The sequence below is a fragment of the Hyperolius riggenbachi genome, chromosome 10 (genome assembly GCF_040937935.1).
Source record: "Hyperolius riggenbachi isolate aHypRig1 chromosome 10, aHypRig1.pri, whole genome shotgun sequence".
Taxonomy (NCBI): domain Eukaryota; kingdom Metazoa; phylum Chordata; class Amphibia; order Anura; family Hyperoliidae; genus Hyperolius; species Hyperolius riggenbachi.
In genome coordinates this window covers 170,319,176-170,332,827 of record NC_090655.1, presented here as the reverse complement: position 1 = coordinate 170,332,827, position 13,652 = coordinate 170,319,176, and the positions used below count along the sequence as shown (strand labels likewise).

The window sequence follows — 13,652 nt, the reverse complement described above, 5'->3', positions numbered from 1 at the left end:
ATAGCCATTGACCTTCCTGTGAAGAGAAATCACCTCTTCTCTTGTCTTCCTGGACCATTCTCTCGACTTCACAATGTTTGTAAACACACCAGTAAATGTCTAGAAGGAGCTGAGTATCACAGTCATTTTAAATATGCCTATTTGGTGCTTATTATGCTTGATTGCTGCTTGTTAACGTCCACAGGTGTTTTTTCAATAATTGATCGAAAACACTTGAATGAGCCTCTGTTCTTAAGAGTGGTAGTCTTTAAGGGGTTGAATAATTGTGTCAATGAAGAAATCACAAGAAAAACATTTAATACTGTATTACAAAAACAACTGATGTCATTTAAGTTGCATTTGGTTCTTTAAAAAGTCCTTGTAAGATTTCATTCTGAACACAATTACAAATGTACACTAAATTCCCTAAACCCCTTTACAGCATTGGGGGTTGAATAATTTTGAACACAACTGTAGATACTGCAGCAATTGTTCATCCGAGGGAGGGAGGCTGATTGGCTTAAAGGGAACAAGTTCCCGTTTACTAATTCGTACTGCAGCTGAATGTCCCGGTGGGAGCAGACAGGAGTGCGCCTGATCGTGCACAGCTGCAAAAAAGCACAAAATCTTATATCTACGTCCTTGTGGCTTTGATAAAGTCACAGACGACGTAGATATACTGTAGTTGTGGGATAAGTGGTTAATGTCTTCCTGCATGGCTTTAATCTGCTACCCCATCACCTCAGAAATCATCTGCGCTAGTTCAGGCCTCAGCAATTTAACCACTGCCTCTGCCACCTGATTACAATCAAAAGTCTGACCTGAGCATGGGCTGGCAACCGAACCCCGCCATCTTGGCGGTGGATCTTGGTCCAGTCTTCCCTGCTTTTGGCGTCTGATTCTCCTTAGACCGCGTCACATAGCGGCCCATGGTTGCCGTCTCTGCAGTACCCGACATCCGTGGGAGCATCACGGGAGCCGCCCGGAGCACTCAGCTAAAAGTGGGGAGGCTGTGGAGAAGGCAGGCTGAGCGGAGCTCCGAGCTCAAGCTGCCATCCCACTTGGCGCCAGGAGTCCACCGAGCTCTAGACTTAACTGGGCTCCAGGAGGATGGTGACAGGGATTCAGGCGCGGAATCTTCCTAAAGGGTTGAAGGAGGATCATGTCACATACACTTCCCCATCTTGCAGCACTCACTGACACACACATCCTGCAGCACACACTGATATATGCGCACGCACGCACGCACGCACGTACACACGCACGCACACACGCACGCACACACACACACACACACACACACCTCCAGCACTCACTGACACACACACATCCTGCAACACAGTGCTACACACATACACACCGTCTCACTTAACTCCTGCTTACTGATCTCCCCCATGCTGTGCAGATTCATGCGCTCGCTCTTCCTGTACTTTGGAGGGGACTGACGACTTCTGGAAAGGGGGAAGAAGGGAGGGAATTCCTCATTAAGGAGTATGAAAAGTCAGACCAGACACTAGCCTGGTAACTAAAGAGATGTCTCTCCCTGCAGTCTGCAGAGCTGCAGCAACCATCAAAGAAGACGTCGGGAATGGGCAGAGCTAATGAGTGTTAGAGCATAACCACACTTTATCACTCCGTATATAGAGGCATAGGGTAGAGCAAGGCTCAAGCATCTGTAACACAAGTGAAAACGAAGCAGACAGTAGAGGCGAGGCTGCCAACATGGCCACTGGCCAAGCTCAATGGTAACTGCGATAGCCATCAGCAGGTCAAGTTTTATGGCGCTGCGGGCCAAATTTGGCCCGCAGGCTCTTAGAGGTGGACACCTATGCGCTACAGTGTCAACATAGTGTTTTTCGCACCTACAACTGTAGTGCCCTCTTATAGTAGTCCTTATGCTAAATACCCCTCATAGTGGTTTTGCCTTAAAGTATTTCCTGTGATGTGTCCCCTTTATAATGGCCTGCGTGCCTTCTTATAGTGGTGTCCATTATTGTTTTCCCTGGTGGTCTAGTGATTCCTCTCTCCCCTGACAGTTTTCCCTAGTGGGCTACTCCTCTTCCTAATCGATTTCCATGGAAGTCTAGTAGCCCCCGTTTACTTTTATATTATTTTTGTGATCTAGTAAACCCTCCCCTTTTATACTTTCCCCTGGCATCCTTCCATACAGTTTTAGTGAATTTTAGAGGCTGTCGTAAAAGGTACCCTCAAAGAACATGTTGTAACTGGACTAAATCTGTGTTTAAAAGTAATTGCGATTTACACCAGCAACTTTAAATATAGTGTGACTATGTGAAAACATATGCTTATAGAACAATTACATGTGGCTATCCTTGCTAAGGTTTTGCAGAGTATTTAAGACAAAGCAGCAAACATAAAATTTGGGGTCTTTCACCATCATTCAGGACTTATTTGATGTACTTAAAGGACATCCGAGGTGAAAATAAACTGATAAGAAAAACAAAGGTATCTATCCGCCATATACTACAGTTTTAGTTTATACTTAAATCTAGTTTTTAAGTGTATACTGTTTCATTGTCTCTGCTCAATGACACCTTCATTGAAGTATACTAGAGCACAAATCGATGAATCGTTGACCCTTTTTAACTCTTTCCTGCTCTCAAAAGCCATTTACTGACAGGAAAGTATTTTATGGCTGTAATTACTTATCAGTGAGGGTTATGCTATAGTCTGACCTAGTCCAACCCGGTAAACAACAACAAATACCTGAATAGGATATCGACAACAAAATGTATCCTTATTGAAGGACTAAAATATAACTCTTAATAAGAAATATAAAAGAAAAAACGGAAAGAAGCCACTAGTAGGCAACCACAAAACTGAATTAACAGTAAAGTCTTAGGATACTCTGATAGGTAATGGATATATGTGGACTAAGCCTCAAATCCTAAGATCATTACAAAAATGAACAAATATATATATATATATATATATATATATATATATATATATATATATATATATATTCACAAATTTGCTGCGCTCATAAAAGTCCCAACAAACTCTTCTTATATACAGCTGGTATCCTGGATTAATCTCCACTTCCACACAGGGAGGTTGCTATGCTCACTTCAGTGAGAAACCACCACCACACCCCACGCTGTGGCCACTCACAGCTATGTTATGACCCTCAGTCAAGTGGGTCTTCAGCGCTTATGGGGTCATCTGGCCGCCCCCTGCCATTCACTGGAAAATCCCGGGTATTGGAACGTTAAAATGTTATCCCTAGTACAATGTATGGTGACAATATTTTATTTGGAATAAAGGTGCATTTTTTCTGCTTTACATCCATCACACATTTTAAGCCCAATATTTAATAATAAGATGCCCTCTTGGCAAACATATTTTTTTCCCCTTAAAGAGACTCTGTAACGTCAAAAAGATCCCCTGGGGGGTACTCACCTCGGGTGGGGGAAGCCTCCGGATCCTAATGAGGCTTCCCACGCCGTCCTCTGTCCCACGGGCGTCTCGCTGCAGCCCTCCGAACAGCCGGCGACAGAGCCGACTGTCAGTTCAATATTTGCCTTTGCAGGCTCCAGCGGGGGCGCTGTGGCTGCTTTCCGCTCCGAAGTACACGGAAATACCCGATCTCAGTCGGGTCCGCTCTACTGCGCAGGCGCCGGAAACTTGCGCCTGCGCAGTAGAGCAGACCCGACGCCGATCGGGTATTTCCGTGTAGTTCGGAGCCGACAGCCGTCAGAGCGCCTGCGCAGGAGCCGGGAAGGTAAATAATGACGTCATCTTGTACGGAGGGCTGCAGCGAGACCCCCGTGGGACAGAGGACGGCGTGGGAAGCCTCATTAGGATCCGGAGGCTTCCCCCACCCGAGGTGAGTACCCCCCAGGGGATCTTTTGATGTTACAGATCCTCTTTAAAGTCAGTAGGTGTATTTTACTATTTGGCCACAAGATGTCCCACTGAGCAAAAATCTTATTAGCGTACAATGTATCATTTACATTGTAACTAGGGGAAGTGACGTAGGCTTTCATCGGAAGCCTCCGATCACAGTGGCAGCGGCGAGTTTATGAATGGAAACATTGTTTCTATTCATAAATGTAACGCTCGGCGTCGGAAACCAGCGGAAATCAGTATGTAAAGAATAAACACTATTTTTGAACAAAAACAGTGTTTATTCTCGGCGGACATGCTCGGATTGGCACAAAGGACTTTTGTCCCCTGCAGCCAATCCCCCCTGCTAGCAGCAGCAGCACGATCGTGGGCATCTGCCCCCACGATAGCCTTCAAACCCCCCAAACTGCAGGAACGTGACTAGCGCCTCCCTGCGGCTCTAGCTGCTGACGCTGCTGACGTGAAGCTCACCTCCTTGCGGCTGAAATGGTTAATGTTTCTTATTAAAAGTTATATTTTAGTCCTTCAATAAGGATACATTTTGTTGATGACCGGTCCGACCTGGTCTCTACGCGGTCCCGACCCGGACAGAAACTTTCACTTACATATCTGATGTTTAACTCTTTCAGGCAGAGAAAGGAAAAAAATGAACACAGCCTTGTTATTTGTGTGCTTGGCACTATACATACACATGTCTATCTCATGTCACATGACTCCTCAGTTGTCCTTTAATCTCACCTCACTTTTACATTAGGCATCTTGTAAACTGTTCATTTTCCATAACCATCATGTATGTGAAACTGATATATTCAATAACTTCTGGTTAATGTTCTTGTTGATTTAAAATGAATGAGATAGGAATCTCTTTAGGTTGAAGCCTTCCTTACCCTGAACTCACGCAGGCAAAAAGTGATCTCGCTGTATTTTTGGAGCTGATACTCCGAGAATTCCTCTCTGTTCAAGGAGAGCTCTGTCAGCATTGCTTTACTGGGATCTGTTAAAGAAAACAAAACAGGCAGTGATTATGCTATGAACATAAAAATAAACAGTGGCCTTGAAAAGGCAGACCTCTAAATATACTGCCACAAGTGACCTGCTGCCTTGCTTTTTCTACCAAGGTTCACAGTCCCAAGCAATTCTCCTCCCCTCCATCCCAAACAAAACCTTCTGACTCTCATGCTGTTTGGACTTGATACTGCTATAGATTCAGCCCAGTGGCTGAACAACCAAGTGAATGAAGCAGGAGAGTAACACCGTAGAAACAACTTCTCTAGAAACTTGTGTGTGGGGGCTATAATGATAGGTACACATGATACAATTATCTGACAGATTTACTGTCAACAGGTCCAATCCGATTTCCAATCAATTTTCCATAGAAGTGAATGGAAAATTGATCGAAAATTGGATCAAACTTGTTGGAAATAATCAATCAGACAGTAAATCTGTCAGAAAATGTTATTGTGTACCTATTTAGCATAAGGCTTAGTTCCCATCTGCAGCCAGATCACGTGCAGCCAGCAGGAGCTGGCAGTGTAGTGTCTGCTACGATGGTCCGCTGTGGTCCAGCTGGAGCCTGGAGCCAGTCGTGGACTGGCCAGAGGGGGGGGGGGGGGGAGGGGGAGACTTCCACCCAGGCCGCCTCTCATACAATAATTTAGAGCCGGTGTTCTGTCGCTTCTGACTACCCATCAGAAATGTCTTTCTGCACTGTGGATGCGCACATCCATCAGCTGTTCAAGGCGGGGGGGGGGGGGGGGAACTCATCACAAACAACTACCTTTCTGCCTCGTGGTCAGAACCGTTTCTGGAGACAATGGGATCAATTCTGGTAGCTATGTGAGGTAAATATTTTTTTGTAGGTAAAATACCTCATGAGGCATTTTCCTCTTCTTTTATAAATTCTGAAAGTTTTGTCTCCATTTCCGAACATGAGGTAAAACATGAGGTATTTCCATGGTAAGCCTGCAGCAAATAAGTAATAGTCTTTAGTTGTCTTCCATAAGTTAGGATAGTCTTTGGAAGATTTTTTTTTGAGGAGGGAAGGCATATTTGATTATGTAGCAACCTATGAAAAGTAAATTTATAGGCATCTATTATAAAAATAAAATAAAAAAATCCAGCTCATTTACCTTTAGAGGCTGGGGGAAGGGGGGGGGGGGGGTAGGATCACTTTTAGAGGCTGGGGGAGGGCGGGTGGTCGGAGCACTTTTAGAGGCTGGGGGAGGGGTCAGCACTTTTAGAGACTGGGGGTGTGAGTAGTTCTACTTTTAGAGGCTGGGGGTCTGGAGGGGGGGGGGTTACAGCACTTTTACTTTTAGAGGCTGCTGGGGGGGGGGGGGGGCTCGGAGCACTTTTAACCAGAGGAGGAGGGGTGGGGGGAATCTGTGTTTGCCACAGTTTTACTTAATTTTGTAAAAAATAGAGGCTGTGGGTTGGAGCATTTTTACTTTTTTTTCCAACCAGAGGTTGGGGAATGGCAATGTTGAGGGGGGACACGGCAGATGAAGGATTGTACAGGGTTTGGAGCACTTTCTCTTTTTTAAAACAAAATGGAAGCTGGGGGGGGGGGGGGATTTGTTGGTCAGATCACTTTTACTTATTTCCGCTAAATATGGGGGCCCTGAACACAGAACAAGCTGAAAAGGCTCCATGTTATGTGACAGATTTCCCAATTCTGTCACAGCACTGCATTTATCATGTGGTAGAGGTAGGTCTAATTATGTAAGGTAAAAGACATGCAAACATGCCCCTCATTTCTCTTCAGAATTCAAGTGTGAGGTATTTCACTACTAAATACCACACATTTTTAGGAGAAAATTACCACATGAATTACCTCATGAAATTACATGAGGTAAAACTTTACTTAAACTACCAGAATTCAAAAGTTGATTTCCCTCATGAGGTAAACCCAATTCCATGAGGTAAATATTTACTAAACGCTACCAGATTTGAGCCCAATGAGTGTGGGTTGTTTGTGCCCTGCAGCTGTGTCCCCAGTGTTCTGAACCTCTGTCCCTCCTGCAGATGGTGGATTGCTCTATTGTGCAGATGCTGGATTGACTTCTTGTGGAGATAATGTAAAAGGGATACAGTGGCGCCAGAAGAATAAAAATGTCTAAAAAGTTTAAAATTTGTGGAGGCAGTGGTGGACTTACCTCCTCCAAACAGACACAAGATATGCCAACAAAGTTTAGCAGATCAAATTTATTTACATACTCCGGGGAAAATGCAACACATTTTGCAGGTATGACCCCGCTTTATCAGGCAATAGGTAGGAGTAGGTACTGTAGGTGAGAGACAGATGGCTAAGTAAAGCGTGCATGTATATCATAAATAAACACAGAACAGTGGAATCAGAACAGTCAATATAGTGGGATAAATGAAGGTTAATATGGATTTGCGTGGGATGGGGTGGGGTTGGGATGAGGGAGTGGGGGGTTGGAGGTTACTGTAGGTTTTTCTGCTTGTTTCAATTTGTATCACAACAAAAGTTGTTTGATAAGTGTGCTGCATAAAAGACCGCTATTAAGCAGGTGTGTATGGGGCTTAAAAAAAACCTGTACTGAAAAAAAGTTCCCCTGGGGGGTACTCACCTCAGTAGGGGGAAGCCTCTGGACCCTATCGAGGCTTCCCTCGTCCTCCTGTGTCCCACGGCGGTCTCGCTGCAGCCCCCGAAACGTACAGGCGACAAATCCGACAGCCTGTTCAATATTTACCTTTCCAGGCTCCAGCGGGGGCACTGTTGCAGCTCTTCTGATGGAGATAGGCGAAAATAGCCAATCTCCGTCGGGTCCGCTCTACTGCGCAGGCGACCCGAGAGGTAAATATTCACATTGCTGCCGCTCCGGAAGGATTTTTGCCGCCGCCGTGGGACAGAGGAGGGCGAGGGAAGCCTCAATAGGATCCGGAGGCTTCCCCCACATGAGGCGAGTACCCCCCAGGTGTCTTTAAAGGGAACCTTAACTGAGAGGGAGATAGAGGTTTCCTTTTAAACAATACCAGTTGCTTGTCAGTCCTGTTGATATCTTTGGCTGTAGTGGTGGCTGAATCACCCCTGAAACAAGCATGCAGCTAATCCAGTCTGACTTCAGTCAGAGCACCTGATCTGCATGCTTGTTGAGGGGCTGTGGCTAAGGCCCCGTTCACACTTGCGTTTTGGCATGCAAACGGACCGGATCCGGATCGGATCAGGACCTGATCCGGATCGGGACCGTTTGCATCAGGAATGTATCAGGCTGCCATCCGGATCCGTGTGGTAAAAACAGCGAAATTACTAATAAAATTGTTGGGGTCAGCAGAAGGTGCACCTGTAGAATCAGGTCCTCCGCTGTTTAGGCCTCACATCCACCTCCAACATACTGCCAAACAGCTCCAGCACGTTAGTCACTGCTGCCCCACTGCTGCCCATATGTCCCCATCCGAAATGGCCACTAGAATACGCATAGGAAGTGGGGTAGAACGTCAGGTGTTTGTATCCTGTGTGTTCTATGCTTTCCGTTCCCCATAGGTTTCTATTTCCGGATGGTGCAGTCAGGCTCCGGTCCAGGTGCGTGGGCCGGATGATCCGGACCCGAAAAATAGCGCATGTTCGAAAAGTGTCCGGAGTCCGGATCCGATCCGGCTCCGTTCTGTACGGAACGTACGCATGTGAACGTCCGCATAGACTTTGCATTGCTATGCGGAACGTATGTTCCGTTTGTACAGTATACGGTCCGGATCCGATCAGGCGGATCCGGACAGGGAACGCTAATGTGAACCAGGCCTAAATGTATTAGAGACATAGGATCAGCAGGAGAGTCATGCAACTGGCATTATGTTAAAAGGAAAAATCCATACCTAGTGGCAGCGTAGCGTGTGTAACAAACAGTGGCCTCTACTTACAAAAGCTGTGCTGTAGTGATGTATCGCTACCGAAATACTTCACTAGTATGATGATTAACATAGTAAAGTGAAGTATCATGGTAGCTTTGTTACGCATGTTGATTTAATAGCACGAGCAACAGGAGGTTGTGTTAATTCCCTTAGTGAATTAACCCCTTTCTCTGCACCCTGGCCATTTTCTTTCTGCTGCGAGCAGACAGCCGCTATTGTGTCTGTGCAGGCAGGGGGTGCCAGTGCTGGATCGTGCTGCCTGAAGAAGACTGAGACAGGAGAAGCCAGCGGGAAGCCAGCGGTGTTCATCCTTGATCGCACTCCCATGATGGGGAGTGTTCTGTGCATATGCAGAGCACTCGAGGCCACGGGAGCCTTGTGCTGCTTCCTTGGTCACAGTTGCACAGGCGCAGTATGCCAAAACTATCTGTGCATGGTTGAAATGTGATCATGCAGGCATGCCACTGGGTCAGCTTATGCGCAGTAGAGCATGACTTAGCCATGTTGTGCACTGTACTGGGTCACACAGCAAATCGAAGAGAACCAGGAAGAGGCAAGAGACCTATGACCATGTTGGGCGGAAGAAGCCCCAGTTAACTTGGGTATGCTTTACAATTAACTGTGCACTTGCGTGCCTGTGACTGGAAATCTGGACATTTTTGATCACGTCAACAGAAGCCTTCAATAGAGGAAGCTATGTGACAGAGGAGATGTGTGCAGATCGCTGACGCTGGAATCGTCAGCTGAGGTGAGCCGTTCTGCTGCTATTCTATCTTTTGTAGGGAGCAGTGAAGACCAACCGGGAGCAGAGGAGACCAGCCTGGGGGTGGGGGGAGTGGTTGGACTTCCCAGTGTTGGAATTGCTAGGAAGGTAAGCCACGCTGCCACGATTTAATTTTAAACAGGGTAGCAGAGGAGACATTGGGGGGGAGGGACAGGGGGACCAGGGTGTGGGGCAGTGGGACGAGGGGACCAGGAGCAGACACAGGGGGACCAGGAAGGAACATAGAGGGACCAGGAGGGGACACGGGGACCAGGAAGGGACACAGGGGGCCAGACTGGGGACAAAAGGGGACACACAGGGAGAGCCAAGGAGGACAGAAAGAGACACGGGAGGACACTGATTGGGGGAGAACATCTACAAGAAGCTCCTAGAATACGTTTTGCTTTAGTATATTTTTTTCCCTGGTTTTTGCCCTCTAAACTTAGGTGCATCTTATATTCCAGAGTGTCTTATATTCCGAAAAATACAGTATATGATGCTCCATGGCTGTTTTTTCCCCCCGCTGAGGAAGGGTGCCTTCCACAGGCTGGCAGGGTGTGCAGAGTGGCGCAGGGAGCGATCATATTTACCTGTGCCGGGCAGCTGGATGGCATCTCCTCTGCTCCACTGGCGTCACTGCAATCTCTGCATCCTCCTCGGAGTACCAATCACATGGTATGACGTGATCGTAAGTCAGGGGATTGTGTCAGCAGTGCAGCACCCTCCAGTGGTGGAAGATGGGTAAAGGAAGTGTCTCTTTCATTAACCCTCTTCCACCACTGGGCGGTGCTGCACCCGGAGGGACTTTTAACCTCTGTGGCAGTATGCTTACTTCCAGATTTTAGGGTCTTTTCAGCATGTTTCAGACCCTAAAATCAGGAAACAATCATGCTGCCAAAAAGCCAGCAGTAGCCTCAGCACTCACTCACCTCCCTGGGCTCCAGCACTGCAATTTTCCCTCTGTCCTCTAGGTGGCGCTGTAACTCTGCTGTGAGGTCACTGACGGCGATCTCACCAGAGTGATTCAGAGCCTCGGAGGGCAGGAAGGAGAAGGCTACTAATGTCTGGATCCCCCAGGAGGTGAGTAAAAATGTCCGCTGTGTACTATACCCTGCATAGAGCTCCCGGTGGTTAGCCCGAGCTTAAAGGATACCTTAAAGTGAACCTCCAGACTAAAAATCTACTCAGCAGAACTGAAAAGGCTTGGTGTTTCTAACAGTTTTACAGCATCAGAACTTTGTTTTTCTTACCAAAGCATCATTTTTATCTGTATTTTTAGCTAAGCTCCACCTATCAAAGAAAAATGCCCGGGCTTTTTTTCCCTGATGCTGTTCAAAGCATGATGGGATTTCCTATGTAGTTGTTCATGTTGCCTAGTAACTGGGAGGGGTGATCAGCACACAGGACAGTTGGAACTGTGTCTGATGCTTCCTGTCACCTCCTTTCAACCAAAAAGATGGCTGCCCTCATGAAATCAAGCATTTGCCTGTTCTTTTAAAACAGGATGGGTAAGAGATTATATTACCTATCCATTTTAATTAACATAACTAATGTAACTTAATGACAGTACGTTTGTTTAGGATGAAGTTCCTCTTTAATGTAATTAATGCCATGTGTGTGGGGAGGTGCGCATAGGCTTACCGCACCTGCACCTCGTTGACCGGTGTCTATCTCCGTTCTTTTAAATAAGCTCCCGGTATTGAAGCAGGGTCGGCGCAGCCGCAGTATGTCCGTGGGTGTATGAACGCACTCCCGGGTAGACATAACCGGCGTGCGCTCCCTCTGACTACGTGCATGTACAGTATGTCTGCTTGGGCACCTGTGACCGCGCGTGCCGGCTAAATCTTCCCACTGGAGTGCGCACGTACACTCGTGGACATACTGCGGCTGCACCAACCCCTGCTTTGTACCGGGAGCTTATTTAGAAGGATGCCAGTACATGGGAGGTGAGGTGAGCCTATGCGCATCTCCCTGCACACACATGGCATCAATTACAGAATTGATTAGGGCTAAGGAATTCTTTAAGGCTCTCAGCTAGCTGCGTGAGGGACTGTCAAGTGTGGTGCCGAGATCTTAAATCAAGGTATCAAGGAAATTGGCATGGGATTGTTTCTAAGGTTAATGCCGTTGCAACATTCATTCAAGGTAGTTTTTATGGTTACTGTATTCTCCGCCATATAAAAGACACATTTTTTTTCTCCCCCAAAAATGGGGAGAAAAAGTCACTGCAGTTTATACTGCAAAGGCAGGGAATTCCAGACCTACAAACGCCCGCCGATATGAACCGCAGCCCGCCGCAACATCAAGGATTCCCTGCCTGTGTCCACGCTGTGCCTAGCTCCTCCCGCATGCCTCAACTCCCCCCCCCCTCTAATCTCCTCCTGCCCCCCTCTGTGTACGTCTCCTCTGTGTCCCCCCCGCATGCCTCCGCTGCGCCTGCTTTCCCCCCTTGTATGTCCTGCCTCCCTCCTCGTCTGCAGGGACAGTGGCTTACACGATACATGCCGCCGTGAGGACTGCAGACACCCGCCTTGTCCATAAATGCTTCCTCTACTGCACGGCTACCGATGACGCAATCAGTACAAGCTGCGCAGTAGAGGAAGCGCGTATGGAGAAGCCGGGTGTCTGCAGTCCTCACAACCGCATGTATTGGGTAAGCTGCTGCAGACACGGAGGGAGGCAGGACATGCAAGGGAGGATAGCAGGGGGAGTGGAGGCACGCAGGGGGACACAGAGGAGATGCACACATGGAAGGGGGCAGAAAGAGATTAGAGGGGGGAGCTGAGGCATGCGGGGGAGGCACACAAAAGGACACGTGGGGGAGATGGGGCACACAGAGGACACATGGGTAGACATGGGGGGGGGGCATAGGACACCATTTGGGGCATAACATGTACAAGATGCTCCTGGAAGATGGACGCACCAGATTTAGTATATATTTTTTTTCCCTGGTTTTTGCCCTCTAAACCTGGGTGCGTCTTATATTCCGGAACGTCTTATCCGGCAGAAAATACAGAATATAGGACTTTTTGGGGTTTCTATTTATTTCACTTTAACTGGGGGAATGGCTAAGGGGTATTTCAAAAGCCCTATACTTATTTCACCTGGGAAGGGGGCGGGCATCTGGGCGTCCCTGTTTTAAAGGGGATTCCCAAATGTCACCATGAACCCCCAGGGCGTCTTTGGCTCCTACTTCCTCCAGGGCACCGGAGGTGGGGAAAAAGCCCCTTTTCCATGGATTGGGCAAGGGCTCTGGGGGAGGCTTGGTCACCCCACTCCTCAAGAGCCCCCCCCCCATACCATGGACCATGTGGGCTGGTATAGCTCAGCGTACGGAAACCCATGTGGTCCGGGCTCTGCATTCTATGTATCCCAGCCCGCATGGGCAACAAGGGGTTAAAGAGGATTGGAAAAGGTGGTGGGGGAATGTCATTTGTTTTTTTTATTTAATCTTGCACCTATAGTTAAATTTGCAAGGGGATCCATATACTCAACAGCTATATCTTACATTTATTTCAATTGTATCTCTGGAGTTGATTATTATAATCAAATCTGATGAAAATTGGTGCCGCCAAGTGCATGCCCGACCCCACGATGCGACCAATTTTGGATTTAAATCAGTCACAGTTAATCGCACGGGGCACCGGGGGAAACATTTCACATTAGGGGATAACATTGGGTCGGCGAGGCAGCCGGGTTTGGCTTCATAACAATTCCTGATCAACTTCAGCATGAAATCTGTTGGCTGCCCATACACCTGTGGTGTATGGGCAGCCAACGGATATCTCTCTTTAATCAGATTTGATTAGAGAGAGATTTGTCTGTTGATCGAATATGCCCATCATCGCTAGATGTATGGCTACCTTAAGAATACCCCAACACATTGTCTGTTTAATAAGAATCACTGGAACCTGTATCAGCTAGGTTCCAGCGTATGACCTTTTTCAGCAAGGTGGCATGGCTACACGTTAGAACACGGCTGATATTGGGCTTTGGTAAATCTTTTTATACAGACAACATGCTGGGGCATTCTCATTGGCAATAATAGGCCAAGATGGCCAACAGTATAGAGTGTCTTCTGACAGGAACTATTTGTTCTCAAAAGCAGATGCTAGCGTAGTTTAGCTTTAAAATTTCTAAGCTTTGGCAGTAATGGATTGACTTTTAT

At 47.2% G+C, this 13,652-nt stretch overlaps 1 protein-coding gene across 3 annotated transcripts in view; it reads right to left on the bottom strand.

Annotated features, from left to right (window-relative positions):
* Nucleotides 1-13,652, bottom strand: part of RAD9A (RAD9 checkpoint clamp component A) — a 621,237-nt gene that overhangs the window by 247,459 nt on the left and 360,126 nt on the right. For all 3 annotated transcript variants that reach the window (XM_068255230.1, XM_068255228.1, XM_068255229.1), the window contains exon 8: nt 4,737-4,843. In XM_068255230.1, coding sequence (XP_068111331.1) covers nt 4,737-4,843 — 107 coding nt within the window. The remainder of the gene's footprint in view (nt 1-4,736; nt 4,844-13,652) is intronic.